The 21405-nt window shown below is 51.3% G+C and overlaps 1 protein-coding gene across 2 annotated transcripts in view; it reads right to left on the reverse strand.

The window, feature by feature from the left end:
• Window positions 1–370: 370 nt before the first annotated feature.
• The window catches only part of GTSE1 (G2 and S-phase expressed 1), a 39398-nt gene continuing 18363 nt past the window's right edge, over window positions 371–21405 (reverse strand). For both annotated transcript variants that reach the window (XM_055253954.2, XM_063622543.1), the window contains exons 6-12: window positions 20549–20672; window positions 18130–18510; window positions 11230–11302; window positions 7457–7675; window positions 2308–2509; window positions 1616–1825; window positions 371–1128 (exon numbers count right to left, since the gene is read on the reverse strand). In XM_055253954.2, the coding sequence (XP_055109929.1) occupies window positions 1045–1128; window positions 1616–1825; window positions 2308–2509; window positions 7457–7675; window positions 11230–11302; window positions 18130–18510; window positions 20549–20672 (1293 nt within the window). In that variant the 3' untranslated portion in view covers window positions 371–1044. The remainder of the gene's footprint in view (window positions 1129–1615; window positions 1826–2307; window positions 2510–7456; window positions 7676–11229; window positions 11303–18129; window positions 18511–20548; window positions 20673–21405) is intronic.

A 21405-nucleotide genomic window follows, 5' to 3' on the forward strand; every position in this document is an offset into this window, starting at 1 on the left:
CTCCCCAAGGCCTGCCCAGCAGACACCATCCGTCACCTTAGTGTCCAGGTAAGCCCGGCCTCCTCGCCCATCCTCTTCCCACTCATACCCTCGTCTCCCCAGAGCAGCCTCTTCTCAAGGGGTGCGTCTCAGGCCATCGAGTCAGCATCACCTGTGTGCCTAGTAACAATGCCGTTTCCAAGGCTGGCCCCAGACTAGAAACTAGTGTATCTGGGGACGGGCCTGGGCCTGCACTGACACCAATTTTTATGACTTAATTTTTGAAAATCACTTCTATGAAAGCATTCGAGTCTAGATAGTAGCCTTACTGATTAGAGTCAGAAAAATAGCCATGCATGTTTGAAAATCAAGATAAGCTTAAAAATCAAGATATGCTTCAATAAGTCCATTTATTTTACAATTTAATGTAAATCTAGAATATTTAACTTTTTATACAAACTTTAAAAATAGCCACTTGCTATTTTACATACAAAACATTCAAAAGAAAATTCTTCATTAGAGTGACTGAGGCTTCACATTCCAGCCCAGAGAATGGCAACGAGGAGGGCGGCAGCAGGAAGCAGAGGCCTTGGGTAGTCAGTGCTGGCCCCAGTCCCTCAGCCCACCCTCTCCAGCACTGGGAATATCTTTATGCTTATTTTTCTTTTTCAAATAAAACTTCTACTAAAACATGTTTCTTTTTTTTTTTTTTTCCAAGATAGGTTCTCACATTGTTGCCCAGGCTGGAGTGCAGTGGCACAATCACAGCTCACCGCAGCTTCCATCTCCTTGAGCTCAGGCGATCCTCCCACTTCAGCCTCCCAAGCAGCTGGGACTACAGGCATGCACTACCACACCCGGCTAATTTTTGTATATTTTGTAGAGACAGGGGTCTCATTATATTGCCCAGGCTGGTCTCGAACTCCTGGGCTCAAGTAATCCGCCCACCTCGGCCTCCCAAGTTCTAGGGTTACAAGTGTAAGCCACTGTGACCAGCCTAAAGCTTGTTTCTGAGGGTTGAAAACCACTTTAGGGCTGTTCTTTCAAGGAAGGATTTGGTTCTGCTTAGAACTTGAGGAGTGGGGAATCCACGTTCTCCTTGTCAGCCTCAGGGCTCAGCTGGATCAGAGGGGAGCTCAGGTCTATGAGCTGGAAGACAGCAGAGTGGAGGAGGTGAGTGTGGAGCCGGCTAGGGCCTCCCTTCCCCTCCCTGCACAGGGGACTGGCTGTGTGGGTCATCACAACAGCTCAGTCATCCTGGCTCGGGTGCACTGAAAAGCACTCTGGGCCACCACGTCTAAGAAGCTGGAAGAAGACAGGAGACAGGACACACACAAGAGAAACCCAGGCCCCCACCATGCGCATTCCTCTGTCCCACATCTGGCCCTGGGGTCTATGGGTGGGAGAGAGGCGGTCCCTGCCCAACAAGAGCTGGCAGGGTCCTGGCAGGGCACCTCAGAGGCAGCTGATCTTTGAGAAGCTCAGGCTGCCAAAGGTGCATCCTGCCCTGAGATGTGTAGCTGAGAAGACCCAACAGCCACTCTCAAGGGTCCCATGATGGCCCTGGGAGGACGAACAAACCCAGAACTGAGGACACCCAGGGCTGAGTCAACATGAACCACCTGCCACTTCTCACCTGTCCCACCACCGGTGAAGGTTTGGCCACATTTTTATTCATGTCTGGAGTGTTTATCATGAGGTCGATCAGAGGCCTGCTTTCAGATCCCACAGCCACGTTTGCTTCTGGGGTATTGCAGAAGTCGATGAGAGGGAGGTCGATGAGGGGCTGGCTTGCAGCATCTGGAGTGACCACGAGTGGGTCCAGTTTGATATCTACAAGAAGAGCCTGGGTACAAAACCAAGGTTAAGAGCAGAGTCCAGCATCTTTCTGGCAACCATCTTGGGAGAATGTGAGCTTTGCTCATGTTCCAGGTGGGCTGGCGGTTTGGAAAGCCAAGGAATCAGGCGGGGCCTTGGTGGAAGGAGGCTCTGTATGGGGTGGGCCGTGCCTCTCTGACTGTCGCCCACCTCCCTGTCCATACCCGCCCACCAGCAGCCACCAGCTCCTGCCACCCTGCTTCCTGCTTCCTCAGCTTTGATCCCTGACCCTTGCCTTAGTCAAATGCAGGGCAAAGGTGTCACCTTTTTCTTCTCTGGGGGCCTGGAAGTCCTGACTGCCTCCCTTTGGGTTGCTTGGCACAGAGGCACTGACCCCAGGATGAAGCATGGCAGGGAACTCTGCCAGCCACAGCCCTGGGTTCCAGGGGCTTCCCGAGCAGCCTCCAGGAATCTCAGCTAACAGAACCCAGCTGCGCCCATTCTGCCCACCTCACTAGGGGCTGCATCTCCACCCGGCTTGGATTCCTCCCGAGCTACTTCTGTGGCAGTACTTTTGGAGAAAGTAGAATCGCTTTCCTCTGGAGAAAAGTTAAGTGCCTGAGGCACACGGGAAGGAGGAGAACCCCCGTCAGGGGACACATCTACCAGCCTGGAATCTGTCTTTCTGTTGCTCTCCCTTGTTGGTTCAGTTCTGTGGGAAGGAAAAAAAACTTATGAGGACATTTCTCTAAAATGCTCGTTCACTTGGCTGATCTGGGAAGCAGGTCACTCTGGAGGAACAGTGTCCTGGGTGGAGTGCATCCCAGCTCTAGGGCCTTCACCCTCCAGACCCCGAGTTTCCTGTGTATGGAAGGGGCTCAGTGATCTCTCCAGTTCCTCTCAGCCCACAAATCTTACCTGTCCAGCATCACCAGGGGCTGATGTTAGCCCCTTTCTTTCCAGTTACTAAACATGAGGTAATGCGCACGCCCGTCACCTCCTGAAGGGAGCCCAGACCACACACAGGGACCCCTCCTCGAGCCACTGCCAGCTCCTCCTCGCACACAGCTAGTTGGGGGCTCCTCCTAGGCCTAGGTGGGTATGCAGCTGGCTCCTCCTGCCCCAGATGCCCCCTCCCCTGCTGCCCAGTGCCCTGATCAGGGCTGAGGCCCCGGGTGCAGGCTGCCCACGCCAGCTCTCCAGTGGCGTCTCCCACAGGACCCCGCACGGGTGCTGCTGGGCTTGTCTGCTGCCCACAGGTCCTGGAGTACCTGCCACGCAAAACTGAATTCCTTCCGGAAACCTGGCAAAGCCGCAGGTCCATCAAGTAACCCAGAGTACCTTCTTTTTAATACTTCAGAGGTTTCATTAAAAAATTCCAAAAACAAGAAGAATTTTGTTTCTACATTTACACTTACAAACATACAAGATAGTTAAACACATATTCCTATTTATATATCAGATCTGGTGGTTTCAGTGAGGCCCTGTTTCTCATTTGCTCTTTGGCATTCCATGCCTTTCCCTCTCCCTCTGTAACGCACACACACGCCAGCATTTTTTCTTCCAGAGTCTTCTGCATTACCATAGAACTACATAGATACACACAGGGTCAACACCTACTGTTGGTAGATGTACATACACAGAAACATGTAAGATATATAAAAATATGTAATTTGTGTACAAATACACAGATATTATATATGGTTTTTTGTTTTGTTTTGTTTTTTTGTGTTTTTGAGACAGGGTCTCTGTTGCACAGGCTGGAGTGCAGTGGTGCGATCTTGGCTCACCCCAACCTCTGCCTCCCAGGATCAAGCGAGCCTCCTGCCTCAGCCTCCCGAGTAGCTGGGATTACAGGCGCATGCCACCATGCCAGGCTAATTTTTGTATTTTTAGTACAGACAGGGTCTCACCATGTTGGCCAAGTTGGTCTCGAACTCCTGACCTCGTGATCTGCCTGCCTCAGCCTCCCAAAGTGCTGAGATTACAGGCGTGAGCCACCGTACCCGGCCTATAAGTATATTTTTAACAGACACAGGGCTTTTTTTCTTTCTTTTTTTTTTTTTTTTTGTTTGAGACTGAGTCTCGCTCTGTCACCCAGGCTGGAGTGCAGTGGCGCCATCTCGGTTCGCTGCAAGCTCTGCCTCCTGGGTTCACGCCATTCTCCTGCCTCAGCCTCTCCGAGTAGCTGGGACTACAGGCGCCCGCCACCATGCCCGGCTAATTTTTTGTATTTTTAGTAGAGACGGGGTTTCACCGTGGTCTCGATCTCCTGACCTCATGATCCGCCCACCTCAGCCTCCCAAAGTGCTGGGATTACAAGCGTGAGCCACCGCGCCCGGCCAACACAGGGCTTTTTTTCTCAGCCACAATTATGAAACTCTCCTTTCTGCATCCTTTCTCAAGGATTCCTCCTGGAAATGCCTCCACATCAGCTGGTGCAAGCTAATGCGTGCCCCAGTGGCTACCTGGTCATTTACTTCCAGTCTGTTTTTTCTTGAGATGGAGTCTCACCCTGTCACCCAGGCTGGAGTGCAACGGCGCGATCTCAGCTCACTGCAACCTCCGCCTCCTGGGTTCAAACAACTCTCCTGCCTCAGCCTCCCAAGTAGCTGGGATTACAGGCGCTTGCCACAACACACAGCTAATTTTTGTATTTTTAGTAGAGACAGGGTTTCACCATGTTGGCCAGGCTGGTCTTGAACTCCTGACCTCGTGATCCGCCTGCCTCGGCCTCCCAAGTAGCTGGGATTACAGGCGTGAGCCACTGCGCCCGGCCTGCTTCCAGTCTTTGTCAACATGAACATCTCTGCATGTGAACTGCAGTCTCATACCTATGGCAGGTCAGAGGTATGTGTAATTAACAGAGGTCTATGTGTAATTAAATTTTGACATGTTAAGACTATACTGTTGGCCGGGCACGGTGGCTCACGCTTGTAATCCCAGCACTTTGGGAGGCCAAGGCGGGCGGATCACGAGGTCAGGAGATTGAGACCACGGTGAAACCCCGTCTCTACTAAAAATACAAAAAAAAAATTAGCCAGGCGTGGTGGCGGGCGGGCGCCTATAGTCCCAGCTACTCGGAGAGGCTGAGGCAGGAGAATGGCGGGAACCCGGGAGGCGGAGCTTGCAGTGAGCCGAGATTGCACCACTGCACTCCAGCCTGGGTGACAGAGTGAGACTCCGTCTCAAAAAAAAAAAAAAAAAAAAAAGACTATACCGTCAGGGCTCATTTCTATAGTTTGTTACTAGAGCGGTTTCTCTGAACATGTAAAGCAAAAAAATAAATGAAAAATTTCACATATCAGCCAATGGCTTTTTTTTTTTTTTTTAAACGGAGTATTGCTCTGTCTTCCACGTTGGAGTGCAGTGGCACAATCTCGGCTCACTGCAACCTCCACCTCCCGGTTTCAACAATTCTCCTGCCTCAGCCCCCCTTGTAGCTGGGATTACAGGCACCCACCAGCATGCCTGGCTAACTTTTGTATTTTTAGTAGAGACAGGGTTTCACCATGTTGGCCAGGCTGGTCTTGAACTCCTGACCTCAGGTGATCTGCCAGCCTCGGCCTCCCAAAGTGCTGGGATTACAGGCGTGAGCCATCATGCGTGGCTGACAAATGCCTTTCTACAACACACGATCACAATGCACATTTCTACTAGCAATGTTCGGATTCCCCCTCTCGCCTCCTGCCCCGACAGTGTGAATGTGGATGCGTCTATCAAGACCTTTGCACAGTTACTATAAACTGCATTTCCCTGACACTAGTGAATTTGGGTCTCTCCCCAGGGGTTGTTGACCATTTGAGCTTATTCATATCCTTTGCCTGGGATGTTGTTTCATAGTCAACCGTTTGTCTATTGACTTCATTTCTGGTCATTTTAACCATAAATAAAAACGGGATTTAAATGTCAACACTGTTGGCGGTGGCAGGCGGCTCTTCACTCCCTGGCTTTTAGCAGTGACAAAGGTCTCCTGCACTTAGAGTGTTCACACAGTCTCCCAGTGTTTAACTTTTTTCTTATTTTGTTTGTTATATTTAAGTATCTAAGTCATCTGAAATTTTTTTGTCCATGATGTAAGTTAGGTCAGATTTAATTTTCTTCCAGATAGATAACAATTTATTTGTGTGTGTGTGTGTGTGTGTGTGTGTTTTGAGACAGAGTCTCGCTCTGTCGTGCAGAGTGGAGTGCAGTGGCGCGATCTCGGCTCACTGCAAGCTCTGCCTCCCAGGTTCACGCCATTCTCCTGCCTCAGCCTCCCGAGTAGCTGGGACTACAGGTGCCCGCCACCACACCCGGCTAATTTTTTTGTATTTTTAATAGAGATGGGCTTTCACCATCTTGGCCAGGCTGGTCTTGAATTCCTGACCTCCTTGAACTCCTGATACCCATCTCGGCCTCCCAAAGTGCTGGGATTATAGGCGTGAGCCACCGCGCCCGACCTATTTGTGTTTTTAAAAATATATCTTTCTTAGAAATAAAAACTTCATAAAAATAAATAAATCTATTTTCATGAGTGAAATCAGTCTACAATTTCCTCTTATAGATACGTATTATCATTACCTATTATGTTTGGCTATTAAAATGAACTGAGAAACTTTCCATTTTTATTTATGTGTGGCCTGAGATAGTTAACTTTTGTTTTTTTTTTTTTTGAGGCGGAGTCTCGCTCTGTCGCCCAGGCTGGAGTCCAGTGGCGTGATCTCAGCTCACTGCGAGCTCCGTCTCCCGGGTTCATGCCATTCTCCTGCCTCAGCCTCCCAAGTAGCTGGGACTACAGGTGCCCGTCACCACGCCCGGCTAATTTTTTGTATTTTTAGTAGGGTTTCACTGTATTAGCCAGGATGGTCTCGATCTCCTGACCTCGTGATCTGCCCGCCTCGGCCTCCCAAAGTGCTGGGATTACAGGCGTGAGCCACTGTGCCCGGTCGAGATAGTTAACTTTACACACTAGGATGATCTGTTTCAAAGGTTATACACAACTGAGGTGTGACTTCATTGGAATCAGGCGCCGTTTTCAATCTTTAATCATTTCTGAGCTCCAGCTATGGCTTACTTCATGTGTCCTTGGGTCAATTTAGATAAATTTTATTTATTTTTTTATTTTTTTACAGACGGGATCTCACTTTGTCCCCCAGGCTGGAGTGCAACAGGGCAATCTCAGCTCACTGCAGCCTCAATCTCCTGGGCTCAAGTGATCCTCCCACCTCAGCCCCCTAAATAGCTGGGACTACAGTGCACGCCACCACACCTAGCTTATTTTTATATGTTTTGAAGAGATGGGGTTTTGCCATGTTACCCAGGTTGATCTCAAACTCCTGAGCTCAGGTAATCTGCCTGCCTCGGCCTCCCAAAGTGCTGGGATTACAGGCGTGAGCCACCACACGTGGCCAATAACTTGCAAATTTTAGAAAACCATTAGGTTTTCAAATTGATTATCAGAGAATTACAGGCAGTATTTCCTTGTAATACCTTTAATTTTCCTCTATGCTCATGTCTATTGCATTTTCTCTTTGCAATGAAAAAAAAAACCAAACAAGCTTTCCAAATATTATTTACTTCACTAAAACCTGGAGCAAGGCAAGAAAAAGGTATGTCAATGTCTGGGACACCAAGCCTAGGAATTTGAGACCAATTTATTACCACCTTCATCTCTTACCTCATTGCAGAGTTCTTGCGGGGCTCAGAGGAAAGTCTCCGAGCTGGCACACACAGGGGAGAGGCCACGGCCCTGGGCATCGTTTTGGGGGTCATCGGTGGAAGGCCAGAGAAGCGCCGGCTGGCGGGTGTGGGCAAGGCTGACGCACGCCGTGCGCTCAACAGGCTTTGTGGTGCTGGCCCAGATGAGCGTCTAACCGGGGTGCTGTGGACAGTGACCCTGGCAAACACAACATCAATGTCGTAAGCTGAGATGACATAAAAGAAGTAAAATCTAATCATTCAGCCTGTGCTAACGCAGTGCTGAGTGCTTTGGTTTCAGCCTAGAAGAGCCAAGCCAGCCGAGCCTGTGTGAGCTCTGCTCTCCTGGGACGGGCCCCAAGGCGGGCAAGGCTCCGAGCTGCTACCAACCCATCCTGGCGTGGGCTTCGGGCTCCCAGTGGGAATGGCTTTACTGCCCTTCCTCACAGGCAACTCAAAAGAAAATTGATCAAATGTGATTGCACTTTACGGATGCTACCATTAAATGTCACTTCACACAAAGTTCAGAAGAGACTGAGCAAATCATCTTTCAGTGTGTCATAGATATTGCCATAAGGAAGTCAGAGCCGCAGCCTGTCTGGTGGGCCAGCGAATGGGGGAGTGGGTCTCGCTGCACGCCCACTCATTCCCAGGCTTAAGGTCGCCTGAATCAAATGTGAACACAAATGAGTGAAGAGGGAGCTGGGCACTTGGTCCTCACACCCCTCATGTCCCTGGCAATACCTGTGGTTCGGGCTACTCACGGGTCTTGCCTAACTGTTGCTTTCTTGTGTTGCTGTTGATGAAGAAGAGGCTGAGTCAACTGGCATTTGCTGTGGACTGAATGTCTGTGTCCCCAGATTCATGTGCTGAAATCCTAGCCCCCAAGGTGATGGCATTAGAAGGTGGGGCCTTTAGGAGGAAATCAGGTCATGGAGCCAGAGCCCTCAGGAATGGGATCTGTGCCCTTATACACGAGGGCACACTGGTGCACACCTGTGGTCCCAGCTACCCAGGAGGCTGGAGTGTGAGGATCACTTGAACCCAGGAGGTAGAGGCTACAGTGAGCCATGATTGCACTACTGCACTCCAGCCTGGGCAACAGAGCAAGACCTCGTCTCAAAAAAATAAACAAACATAGGCCGGGCGGGTGGCTTATGCCTGTAATCCCAGCACTTTGGGAGGCCGAGGCGGGTGGATCACGAGGTCAGGAGATCGAGACCATCCTGGCTAACATGGTGAAACCCCATCTCTACTAAAAATACAAAAAATTAGCCGGGTGTAGTGGCATGTGCCTGTGGTCCCAGCTACTCGTGAGGCTGAGGCAGGAGAATCACTTAAACATAGGAGGTGGAGGTTGCAGTGAGCCGAGATTGCGCCACTGCACTCCAGCCTAGGTGACAGAGCGAGACTCCATCTCAAAATAAATAAATAAATCAACATAAAAGAAACTTGTTCACCCCTAACCCAGTGAGGACAGAGAAGGCGGCAGCTGTGAATCAGGAAACAGGCCCTCACCAGACACCAAATCTGCAGGTGCCTTGATCTTGGATTTCTAGCCTCCAGAATTGTGAGAAACAAATGTTTGTTGTTCAAGCTACGCAGTCGATAGAACGTTTGTTACAGTAGCCCAAAAAGGACAAAGACATTATTTTAAAATAAAATGAGTCAAGGACATCCCACCACCATGGCCCCGCGGGAGGCCAGGGAGACCTGTCTGTTGCTCTATTCTGGGCAATTGTTATGTTCTTCAAAAGGAGCCTGAAAACAGACTGACTCTAGCCTATTTAAATGGAAAAGAAGCAAAGAGGCTGAAATCAAGAGAGAAACAGAATCACTCCAGAGAGCAACTGCTGTCAACCCCAGCACTCTCTGCGAAGTTCTAGGATTCCCCACCCTCCTCCCTTTATTGCTAAGTTCTGGCAACCCCACCACAAATTCCAGTGAAAATAACAATTCCAGCCAGGTGCGATGGCTCACGCCTGTAATCCCAGCACTCTGGGAGGCCGAGGCTGGTGGATCACGAGGCCAGGAGATCGAGACCATCCTGACTAACATGGTGAAACCCCGTCTCTACCAAAAATACAAAAAATTAGCCAGGCGTGGTGGCGGGCGCCTGTAGTCCCAGCTACTCAGGAGGCTGAGGCAAGAGAATGGTGTGAACCCGGGAGGCGGAGCTTGCCGTGGGCTGAGATTGTGCCACTGCCCTCCAGCCTGGGCGACAGAATGAAAGTCTGTCTCAAAAACAAAACAAAAAAACAAAAAAAAAGAAAAGAAAAATTCCAATAAATGTAATTCTCAAAGTAACCCTGGGTGAGGTGAGGAAACTGAGGCACAGAGAGGCAAGTGAGGTGGCCAGCGGCTGCCTGGCTCTGGTCTTTGCTCTTCACCACCATGCGTGGGAGGGACGGCAGCTCAGCAAGGCACCATGCACAGCACGTGAGGGACTGGCTGGTTCGACCTCGCGAAGCGTGTCCCAAGCTCACAGAGGAGGAAACTAAAGCCCAGGGTCATCAAAAGACTTGTAAGTGGCCCCAGGCTGGTCTGTGGCAGAGCCAGCAGCGCCCTCTCTGGTGTCCTAGCCCAGGCTTACTCTGCCCACTCCACCTCAGCGAGGTCCAGAGCAGTGCCCGCCTGGTCACACGCCAGCACCAGGACCCCACGCTGGTCCAGGGGGTCTGAGTGTCCTTCCTGCTGCCCACACCCCAGCTCCACACAGGAGACGTTGAGGTGCACACAGGCTAAAGGGCACCAGTGCGAGCTCCCTGTGCTGTGCCAGCATGCGCAGAGCTGCACTGGGGCTCAGGGGACGGTGGGGGTGGGGCTGCTACCTGAGCAGCTCCTGCTGGGGCCTTGGCAGCATGTGCGTGTGCATCTGCACATTTTCTTACTGTCTGCGGTTCCTGCTATGCTGAGCTCGGGCCATCCCTACCTGACGTGAGGAAAAACGTCAGCAACATTCAGGAACTTATACTGGATCAAAGACCAGGAAGTGGTGGAGCTGGGATTCAAAGCCAAGTCATGCCGGGCACGGTGACTCACACCTGCAATCCCAGCACTTTGGGAGGCAGAGGTGGGCGGATCATGAGGTCAGGAGATCGAGACCATCCTGGCTAACATGGTGAAACCCCGTCTCTACTAAAAAAATTACAAAAATAATTAGCCGGGTGTGGTGGCGGGCGCCTGTAGTCCCAGCTACTCGGGAGGCTGAGGCAGGAGAATGGCGTGAACCCGGGAGGCAGAGCTTGCAGTGAGCCAAGATCATGCCACTGCACTCCAGCCTGGGCGACAGAGCAAGACTCTGTCTCAAAAAAAAAAAAAAAAAGCCAAGTCAGAATCAAGGTGCCACGCCAGTGCTCTTCAACTGTGGTACAAGTCACAGTCACCCAGGAGCTTTAGGAAATCCAGCCGCTGGGCTTCAGCCTAGATGAACCAACTCAGAACCCCTGGGGCGGGCTGGGCGCAGGCAGTCCTAAGAGCGTCGGAGGGACTTCTGCTGTGCAGCCTGGCATGGCAACCACACCAGTCCAGGGCTGGGAGCTGCCGTACTGCATCTCAGAAGTCTCATATGTCTTAAGTCTGCAGTAGATCTAAAAGGGGCTGGTACACATCAGGAGCTCAGCCTGCACCCAAGAGACTGGCTTTGAAGCCAGATGCGCAGGCCAGGCTGTAGGGTTACCAAATGCTTGAGGTTAGCGGATGCATGAGTCATTCTACAGCAATAAAGAGAGGAAGCAGACTGACATCACTCACCTGCCAACTGACGTGCACGACTGCGGCCGCTGTGCCCGCGAAAGCTTTGGTGTTGAGCCGTCTGGGGAGTCACCTAAGTCCAAGAAAGGAAGTGTGCAGTCAGGTAAAGTGATCGGGGGAGACCTACTGTTGGGGGATCTTCACCGAATGGGCAATTCTCCGAGTATCTCCACTGTCTCAACTTGAGTGTAGGTAGCACTGGCTCAGACGAGTACACAAAGGGCCACCCTGCTGCAGGCAGCCACATGAGAGGCATTCACCCCTACACGGGGATGCCGGCCCAGGCAAAGGCTGCGGTCTGACGGATGGATGCGGGGGAGAAAGAGAAGAGCCCTCTTCACTGCGCCGCCCCACCCTGGCTGTAGATCCCATCAGGGCCGAGCACGACTTTCACAGAGTGAAGTCGACTTGTCAGACGGCACCTGCATGCGCTAGACACTTGCCCACAGGAACGACACCGCAGGGGTTTAGGTTCCCAGGCACACCCAACAGAGACCACATTCCCTCATTTTCCCGAACCATGACATTACTGGGATACTAATAATTCATTACACTGTGTTTGTGCTGTTTTAGTTGACAAGCATTTCCATGTGTATGATGTCATCTGATATTCACAACGGGATGAAAAGGAGGCTCAGAGGGCAAAGGGGTCACCAGTTACCGAGCTAAGGCCCAACACAAGGCACCCCCAAAGGTCCAGTCCCGCCACCGCCCCCTCCAAACACTGGCTCCATGGCTCCTGCTCCACTCTACTGGCTCCTTGAAAATCCCAGTGTGCACTTCAGTGTCAGCACATGTGCTCTGGGGCCTCCAAAGCATCAGGCACCAGAACCCCCTTGGAACACCTTGCTATGTCTGGGAAGCCATGGGGAAAGAGACTGTCTCTCAGAGCCCCTTACCCCAGCACCAAGAGGGAAGGGTGGGGCCTGGAGCTGAGACCTCTTCTCCACAGGTGCTTCCAGGAGGCCAGGCGAGGGTCCAGGCTGCTGCCCCCACAGACAGCCCCTCTCTCTGGCAACACCACAGCTGCTGCCGGGCCCTCCATCTTAACAAGTCCACGCCCGCTCTCCTGCCCCTGCACCCAAGCTCCTGTCCCATGTCCCTGCCCCTCTTTAAAGCCAGATCTCCTCAAAAAGCCTGCCTGCACTTACATTTCCTCTCTCCTGCTCTTTTTTTTTTTGGAGATAGAGTCTCTCTCTGTCACCCAGGCTGGAGTGCAGTGGCGTGATCTCGGCTCACCGCAACCTCCGCCTCCTGGGTTCAAGTGATTCTTGTGCCTCAGCCTCCTGAGTAGCTGGAATTATAGGTGCCCACCACCACGCCCGGCTAATTTTTGTATTGTTAGTAGAGACAGGGTTTTGCCATGTTGGCCAGGCTGGTCTTGAACTCCTGACCTCAAGCGATTGACCGCCTCGGCCTCCCAAAGTGCTGGGATTACAGGTGTGAGCCACTGCCCCAGCCTCTCCTATTCTTTTAAAAATCACCTCTATCAAAGTGATTCATGCACAGAATTTTTAAAAATGAAGGTTAAAATTTTATGAGACAAACAAGTCTCCCACCACACCCAGCTCTGCTTCCAACTTGCTGGCAGCTTCTTGTGATGTCTACCTTCACACATTTCTAAATCACACACCCACATTGCTACCTCCGCATTCTTCAAAAACTCTGTTACAAGAGTTAAGAATCTGCCCCTCACACCTCCCCACTGCCCCCACCTGTGCGTTCACCAGGCCTCCATGTTCACCCCAGCACTGGAGAGGCGTGCAGCTTGCACACAGCTGAGCCAAACGTGCTCCCACCCTCTCTCCACCTCCGTTTTTGGTTTGTTTCTTTTCTTTCTTACAAGAAACAAGGTCTTGCTCTGTCACCCAGGCTGGAGTGCAGTGGCATGATCACAGCTCACTGCAGCCTTGAACTCCTGGGTTCAAGCAATCTTCTGCCTCAGCCTCCCAAGTAGCTGGGACTACAGGTGCCCAGCACCATGCCCGGCTAAATTTTTCTGATAATTTTTTTGTAGAATCAGGGTCTCACTATGTCGCCCAGGCTGGTGTTTTTCTTTTATGGAGTGGGGTGGTCTGTGACTAAATCATCCCACAATCCCTGTCTTTTGGGAACATTCTTGGGTCACTGACCCCGCACCATTCAGAGGTCTTTGTGAGACCCAAGTTGGTCACTCCTGGCGGGTGCGGAGGCAAGCCCGCCTCTCTCTCCCTCGCCGCCTCCCTCTCCCTTGCCGCCTCCCGTGCTGGCCCCCTCTCTCCCGGGGGACCCCTTCCTCTCGGTTGTCCTCTCCCTCAGCTGGGTGGAGTGCACTCTTCAGCAGCTTCCATGGTGGCACGGGAAGGTCATTCTTCTTACAAAACAGAACACAAACAAGCCATCTCCCCACACCCTCACGACTGCCCTAGGGCCGCCTGAGCACGCATGCCTCCCAGGCCCACATCGGCTCTTCCCTAAACCTGGACGGCGCGGCTCTGGCTCCACAGCAGCTCCCAGTACTGGGGAGGCAAAGCCCACAGCCAGAATTCCAAGTCTCAATCCTCTGGGTGACCCAGCAGCGTGGACTCACAGTAAATAGCAACATTTGTAACTGGACTGTTTTACAAAGAATGCTGCTTGTCTCGAGTATTTTGAGAAAGTGCACATATGAAAGGCTCCACCACAGGGCACCGTTCATGTGGTCCCACGCTATGAGTGCCCTCAGCCCTCATCTCTCCTCCATGGTGACAGCTGGTGTCACAGCCAACAAGCAACACCACCAGTGCTCTCAGCCAAAAAGTGTGCACCACCACGTGCCTCCCAGAGCTGTGTGTTCCCTACAGCGTGGCCGCTCCCTTGGGGCCTCTCTTCCGGCCAGTGCTGAGTTTGTAGGACCAGTTTTGACCGATGAATGACCAAAGGCGTGCAACAGACAGTCCTGTTCCCTGCATTGTGGAGAGAGGAGGAACCGCCTGCTGAAGGTGAAATGCACATCTGAGAGGTGCCTAAGGGGCCTGCAGGGACATGGTCTGGGAAACAGGGCAAAGCCAACAGGGAATTTGGGATTAGCAGAAGTCCTGTGGCATCAAGCAGCCGGAAAGCCAGGAGACCAGCTGACACTTGTGCCAACGTGGTCAGGAGAGACATGGCAGATGCATGTCCCGGCTCCAGGCATTCAGGCAGAAGGGAAGCAAACACTACTGAACACACCTCCACGTGACCTGGGCCATAGGGTGTCCGGGTGTCCCTGCAGAACCCACCCAATCACAGCTCCCATTTCTTTTCTTTCTTTCTTTTTTTTTTTTTTTTGAGACAGTCTCGTTCTGTCACCCAGGCTGGAGTGCAGTGACACCATCTCGGCTCACTACAACCTCTGCCTCCTGGCTCAAGTGATTCTCCTGCCTCAGCTTCCCAAGTAGCTGGGATTACAGGCATGCGCCACCATGCCTGGCTAATTTTTGTATTTTTAGTAGAGACAGGGTTTCACCATGTTGACCAGGCTGGTCTCGAACTCCTGACCTCAGGTGATCCGCTCACCTCGGCCTCCCAAAGTGCTAGGATTACAGGCATGAGCCACCGTGCCCAGCTCACAGCTCCCATCTGTACAAACTCAGCTCTCTGCTGTTGAAACCTACACTGAGGTCTCCAGCTGTGGCTTCTCCTCTGAGCTCTCAGCCTGCTCCACCCCTCAGCTGCAGCCCAAGTGGCCTCTCACCCTCACTACTTCCAAAATGGGGCCGTGGACTCTACCTGCTGCCTCTTCCAGCCCTCCTGTCACATGAGCGGCAGCACCCAGGTTCCGCCAGAACCTCAGGGATACTCAAGTCCCTCTCTACACTGCCACATGAGCCCTAAGCTATCAGAACGTCAGGCAGACTGCAGCACCCCAGCCTCCTTCCCCAGCACTAGCTTCCTCCCCAACACACTGAGGGCGAGGTCCACATTACCCTCCCCACCTCGCTTTGGCCCAGGGAATCTGCTCTTCCCTCCGTGGAGGACCTCCTGAAGGTCAAGTCGCTCTGCTCTAATCTCTCGTATGCACGTCCTCCTGCACTGACAGTACTCCAGGGTCCGCTCTGGTCACGCGACGCTCTGTCAGCCGGCCTCGGGCTGCCCTCTGTCTTCATCTCTTCTTACCCTGCCCCTCAGTCACTGACTGGCTGAGGTTGCTAGTTTTTGTTCAACAGCTACTTTCCTCTTCTTCTCAGTGAGAAATTTCAACTGTGTGCAGAATAAAGACAACGTGTCCTAGCATCCTGTGCAGGGGAGCGTGGTGATCAATGGGACACAAACGGAGTCACAGGGACAACTTGCATTGAGGGTCCTTGAAAGGTGGGGATTTGCTCTTCTTCACCTAGACAGGCTTCCTGCCGGGAGGTATGAGAGCCAGAGCTGGTGCAGCCACACTAGACCACGAGGATGAGAAGCTCATCACGGCAACACAGGATGGAGGAAGCCTGGGTCCCTGACACCAAGGAGTACTGACCAGCTGTCGCACGTCTACGTGGAATCCCGACCGCAGCAGCTGCACTCCCACCCTCCGGCCCCCGTGCTGCTCCGGGAGCGCGCCCCGCGCCTTCCTGCCCCAGGACCTCTGCACTCGCCGTTGCCTCTGGCTGGAGTGCTCCCCCTTGCACTTTCCTACCGGCTGCCTCCGTCTCCTGGTTCAGATCTCAGTCCCGTGTCGCCTCCTGACCATCTTTGCCAAAGAACCACCCGATGCAAATTCCTCCCCAAACATGCCAACTCCAGGACACCATCTTCCCTTAGTCGCTTTGTTATGCTACAATCTGCAGGCTTGCTCATCTGATAACACTTTGTATCTTTTCCTATTAAACAGAGTAGGTCTGTCTTATCATGATGTCCCTTGTCCCCCAAAGCATTCCAGCACAGAGAAGACACTCAGCAGAACATCTTGTTCCTACAGCAGGGCTCAGAATGCAGTTTCTGGGAGTTACAGGCCGCCTGTGCTGGCCGGCACTGCCAGAACTTAAAATCCTCAAGCACCCAGAGGGCAGATCTGCCTGACAGAGGAGGCCAGGACACTCCTCTCACCTGAAGTCAGCTCTGAGAACTTTCTGCATTGCACACAATTGTTCAAGTAATTCATGAAAACTTTACAAACACCCACCCACTAACGGCCAGACACCTGCTGGGGCCAGTGGCCTCACTGACTGGAGAAGGCAGTGGCTGGAGCTCAGGAGGCTGAGGTGGCTGCAATCTGAGGGCCAGAAACTAGAGAGGAGGGGGCTACTCCAACAGAACGAGCTCTAGGAACCCAAGGGGAATCTCGAGTCTCTGGCTGAGCACCAGGCAGTGCACAGGTGCAGGGCAGGAGTCCTCAAGGTCAAGAGAAGAGCAACTTCCAGGGAGCAACGAGCGGAGCTCACAGGGCCGAGAAGGCGTCATCTTACCAGAGAGCAACCAGCGGAGCTCACAGTGCCGAGAAGGCGTCATCTTACCAGAGAGCAACGAGCGGAGCTCACAGGGCCGAGAAGGCGCCACCTTGCAGCAGCCGGAGTGCAGGGGTCTCGCGGGCCTTGCGGGACACATGGGTGTGCAGCAGAGGCCTTGGGAAGGGCGCCGGTGGCAGGAGGCAGAAAGGCTATTCTAGACCCACCACTTCAAAGCATAAAAAGCCTCGGAAGGATGATCTGCACCTTAACTGCCTGCCAAGCCCAACCCAACTCCTCAGAGAAAGACAACAAAATCCAGACATTCAAAAGTGTACACCTGACAATATCCAACAACCAAGAAAAACTTGTGAAAAATGTAGAGGCAGGAAAATGAGGCCAAAACCCGGAAACAAAATTAGTCAATAGAAACAGACCCCAAAATGATGGGGAAGATGGTATGAGAAGAATCGTAGACCCTAAAACCATTATCAGTTTGCTCACGAGGATGTAAAAGAAAACCCAAGTACCATGAGAAGAAATAAGGGGAAACTATTATGTTAGAAACGAAGTTAACTGGATGGGCTTCACAGCTATTAGGCACTGCAGAAGAAATGATATCTGACAACAGAAACTACCCAAACCGTAGCTCAAGGAAAAGGCTGGGGCGCGGTGGCTCATGCCTGTAATCCCAGCAGTTTGAGAGGCCGAGGTGAGTGGGTCACTTGAGGTCAGGAGTTCGATACCAGCCTGGCCAACATGGTGAAGCCCCGTCTCTACCAAAAATACAAAAAAAAATTAGCCGGGCGTGGTGGTGGGCACCTGTAATCCCAGCTACTCGGGAGGCTGAGGCAGGAGAATTGCTTGAACTCGGTAGGTGGAGGTTGCAGAGAGCTGAGATCGCGCCACTGCATTCCAGCCTGGGTGACAGAGCAAGACTCTGTCTCAAAAAACAAAAAACAAAAAACAAAAAACACACACACAAAAAAAAAAGAAAGAAAAGAAAAAAGACAAGAAAAAGAAAAAAGGCTGAAATAAAAGAACAGAGCTTTGGTGTCCCGTGAGACAACGTCAAGAGGCCTGAAATAGATGTGATTAGAGTCCTAGGAAATAAAATGGAAAGAGGAAAAGATAGCTGAAGAAATAATGGGCAACGTTTTCCAAATTTGATGAAAAAAACCAACCCACAGATTAAAGCAGCTTAAGAAACTCTCAGCGGGATAAAGGTAAAGAAAGCCACCTCAAAGCACATAATAATCAAATTGCTGACAGTCACAATAAAGAGAAAACCTTACAAGCAGCCTACGAGCACTGGAGTGTCACACACACAGGAACGAACGTAAGACATTCGGGGAGCCTCCACTGACCCCCCCAAAACAACGTGGGTGAGAAGACAGCGGGTCACACCTGAAAGCGCTGTTGGAGGAAAGAACTAAAAACACCATCACTGCCATCAATAATTGTTTAAAACTTTAAATGGAATTTCTTCAGTATTTTAAAGACACATTAAAAGGTATCTATTACTCACCAATAGAAAACTTAGGAATTTTAAATTGATTTGTAGGAGTAGGCATAACCTTTGTCTTGAAATTTAGATAGGAATCTCGCCGTCTGATACTTCTAGTCTTATTCAATTGAGAAGATTCTGACCAAGAGGAACTGGGGTTCAGCCACTGGCCGCCACCTTCCGGAGTCTGGGGTTGGGTGGGGGATGCTGAGGGGGGCACCATGGGCTGTTCCGCTGCCAGCTCAGAAACATCGACCCGCTTGGCTTGCCAGGAGGATGCCCCCACAGGTCCTGCAGGCAGAGCTGACCGCAGCATGGCGGGTCCCATCCTGCCTGACTTGCTGATGTTTGACAGAGGCCGGGAGCTGTTTGCAGGAATACTTGCAAATTCACTTGATTTAGCTAGAAGGGTATACACACAAAAATCACATTATTATAAAATTATGAAGCTATTTAGCAAACACACAGAAGTTATGCTGTCTTTAGCATATCTACCTTAAGCATATGACACATTAACAATATTCTATAAGCCCTTCAGGCAACATCATCAAACACAGGATGGCCCAGGCAGCTTTTAGCTTAGCTGAGTGTATTCTAAGCTACTTATTCTCAAAATAGTTACTAACATGTACATAAGCATGCATAAATTCAAGCTCTATCTTCGTTGATTATGTTGGCAGGATAAATCTACATTAGTTGAGCAGATGGAAGGGGATAGTCTAGTCACATGTCTCACCTGTCTGGTCACAGAGGTGGGCAGGGAACAAGGAAAAAAGACGCAATTGTTACTGGTTGATTCCTTTAAAATTACAAGGAGGATGGGTCATATTAACCATAAGCACTATTTAAAATAGAAGACCAGATAAACTAGGGTAATAAATACTGAGCTACCAATATACGCAGACGATCTGGGAAAGGATTCTTAAAGAAAAACTTTAGGCCCAGAAGTGGTGGGTCATGCCTGTAATCCAAACACTTTGGGAGGCTAAGGCAGGAGATCACTCTAGGCCAGGAGTTCGAGACCAGCCTGGCTAATATAGTGAGACCGTCCTCTCTACAAAAAAACACAAAAATGTGGGCCAGGCGCGGTGGCTCATGCCTGTAATCCTAGCACTTTGGGAGGCCGAGGCGGGCAGATCACGAGGTCAAGAGATCGAGACCATCCTGGCCAACATGGTGAAACCCCATCTCTACTAAAAATACAAAAATTAGCCAGGCGTGGTGGCGGGCGCCTGTGGTCCCAGCTACTTGGGAGGCTGAGGCAGGAGAATCACTTGAACCCGGAGGCAGAGGTTGCAGTGAGCCAAGATTGCGCCACTGCACTCCAACCTGGCAAGAGTGAGACTCCATCTCAAAAAAAAAAAAAAAAACCCACAAAAATTAGCTGGGCGTGGTGGCATGTGCCTGTAGTTCCAGCTACTCAGGAGCCTGAGGTAGGAGGACTGCTTGAGCTCAGGAGGTCATCACCTCAGTCTATAAAGATAAGGACACAAACCTCTCTTAATCACAGAATGGCAGAGTCAGAATTCCAGATCAGATCAATCTGATTAGAGAGTTCACACTTTTCATTTTTTTTTTTTTTTTGAGACGGAGTCTAGCTCTGTCGCCCAGGCTGGAGTGCAGTGATGTAATCTCGGCTCACAGCAACCTCCGCCTCCCGCGTTCAAGGGATTCTTATGGCCCAGTCTCCCGAGTAGCTGGGACTTCAGGCATCCGCCACCATGCCCGGCTAGTTTTTGTGTTTTTAGTAGAGACAGGGTTTCACCATGTTGGCCAGGCTGGTCTCAAACTCCAGGGCTCAAGTGATCCACCCATCTCGGCCTGCCAAAGTGCTGGGATCACAGGCGTGACGGCCCACTTTCTACATTTTGTGAACACAATCCACACCATGCTGCCCTGAATGACCCCGAGACTCCACATGGCCAATGCACCTCGAAGAGGATTTCGCTCTGAAGAGCAGAAAGGCGAAGGCTTTCCCTTACCACTAGATGGCAGCTGTGGCTTGGCAAGGTTGAAATGTGGCTTGACCTCAAACAGGTGTGGGAACATGGATTTAAACAGGCACCCAGGAGTTATGGGGGCCATATGCCCTAAATTATCTGGAATAGTCCTATTTTAAAACTGGTGTCTCATGACATGGACATGAGGGTGATTCCAGTGTCCTTCTATGTTCTCAGGCACAGGGTATCATACATGCTTTCTGGCCATGTGTACCCCATAGACTGAAGCCACCCATCTGAGTGTGCCCTCCTCATGGGACAGATGCACTGAGGGCAGGCACAGCAACTCAATCCACAGCCTGGTCCACCGCACACAGCACGCCCTCCAGGACGTCCTGGCAAGCCTAAGTGGTTCTGTAGAAACAGTCTCCAAGGCTTGAGCAGCACTCCAGGCCTCACCTGGCCAGATGTCGGTCCAAGCATGATGCCGGCTGCCTCACCTTTTCCCGCTGCTGGGGATGTGCACGCACTGGATGCCCCGCTCCAAACAGGCCCCAAGGAGGACTTCCTTGCGAGATTGCTGGTAGAGCCGGGTGCTTTTAACAGGGTCTTCTTCAGCCCCAACTGGGGCAAAATGTGAAAAAAAACAGAATCAGCAAATATCTCATTATTTACCTATTACTTATGTTGGCAAAAGTAAGGGGTTTTGGCTGGGCATGGTGGCTCACGCCTGTAATCCCAGCACTTTGGGAGGCTGAGGCGGGAGGATCACAAGGTCAGGAGTTTGAGACCAGCCTGGCCAATATGGTGAAATGCTGTCACTACTAAAAATATAAAAATTAGCTGGGCATGGTGGCGGGCACCTGTAGTCCCAGCTACTCAGGAGGCTGAGGTAGGAGAATTGCTTGAACCTGGGAGGTGGAGGTTGCAGTGAGCTGAGCTCATGCCATTGCACTACAGACTGGGTGACAGAGTGAGACTCCATCTCAAAAAAAAAAGTAGGGATTTTTAATATTTTAAAATAATCTAATAATTATCATCTTGAATTTAAAGAAGAAAAAAGTCAAGCAGCACTTCTCAAAGTGTAGTCTTCAAACCCCTGCATGAGGACCACATTAGGGAGCCAGCTGAAAAGCAGATTTGGAGCCCCAACCCAGACCCCATGAGTCAGCAGCTGCAGGGCGCAGCTTTGGGCAGTTTTAACAAGAACTGCCAGTACACACAGCTCGGTTTACCTCCAGGGCCAGAAAATAAGTGGCAGAGATGTGGCTGGTAGTCTCCATACCTGTGAGGAACCGCAATTTTCTTTCTTTTTTTTTTTAGACAGGGTCTCACTCTGTTGCCCAGTCTGGAATGG

The sequence above is a fragment of the Symphalangus syndactylus genome, chromosome 18 (assembly GCF_028878055.3).
Source record: "Symphalangus syndactylus isolate Jambi chromosome 18, NHGRI_mSymSyn1-v2.1_pri, whole genome shotgun sequence".
NCBI classification, from domain to species: Eukaryota; Metazoa; Chordata; class Mammalia; order Primates; family Hylobatidae; genus Symphalangus; species Symphalangus syndactylus.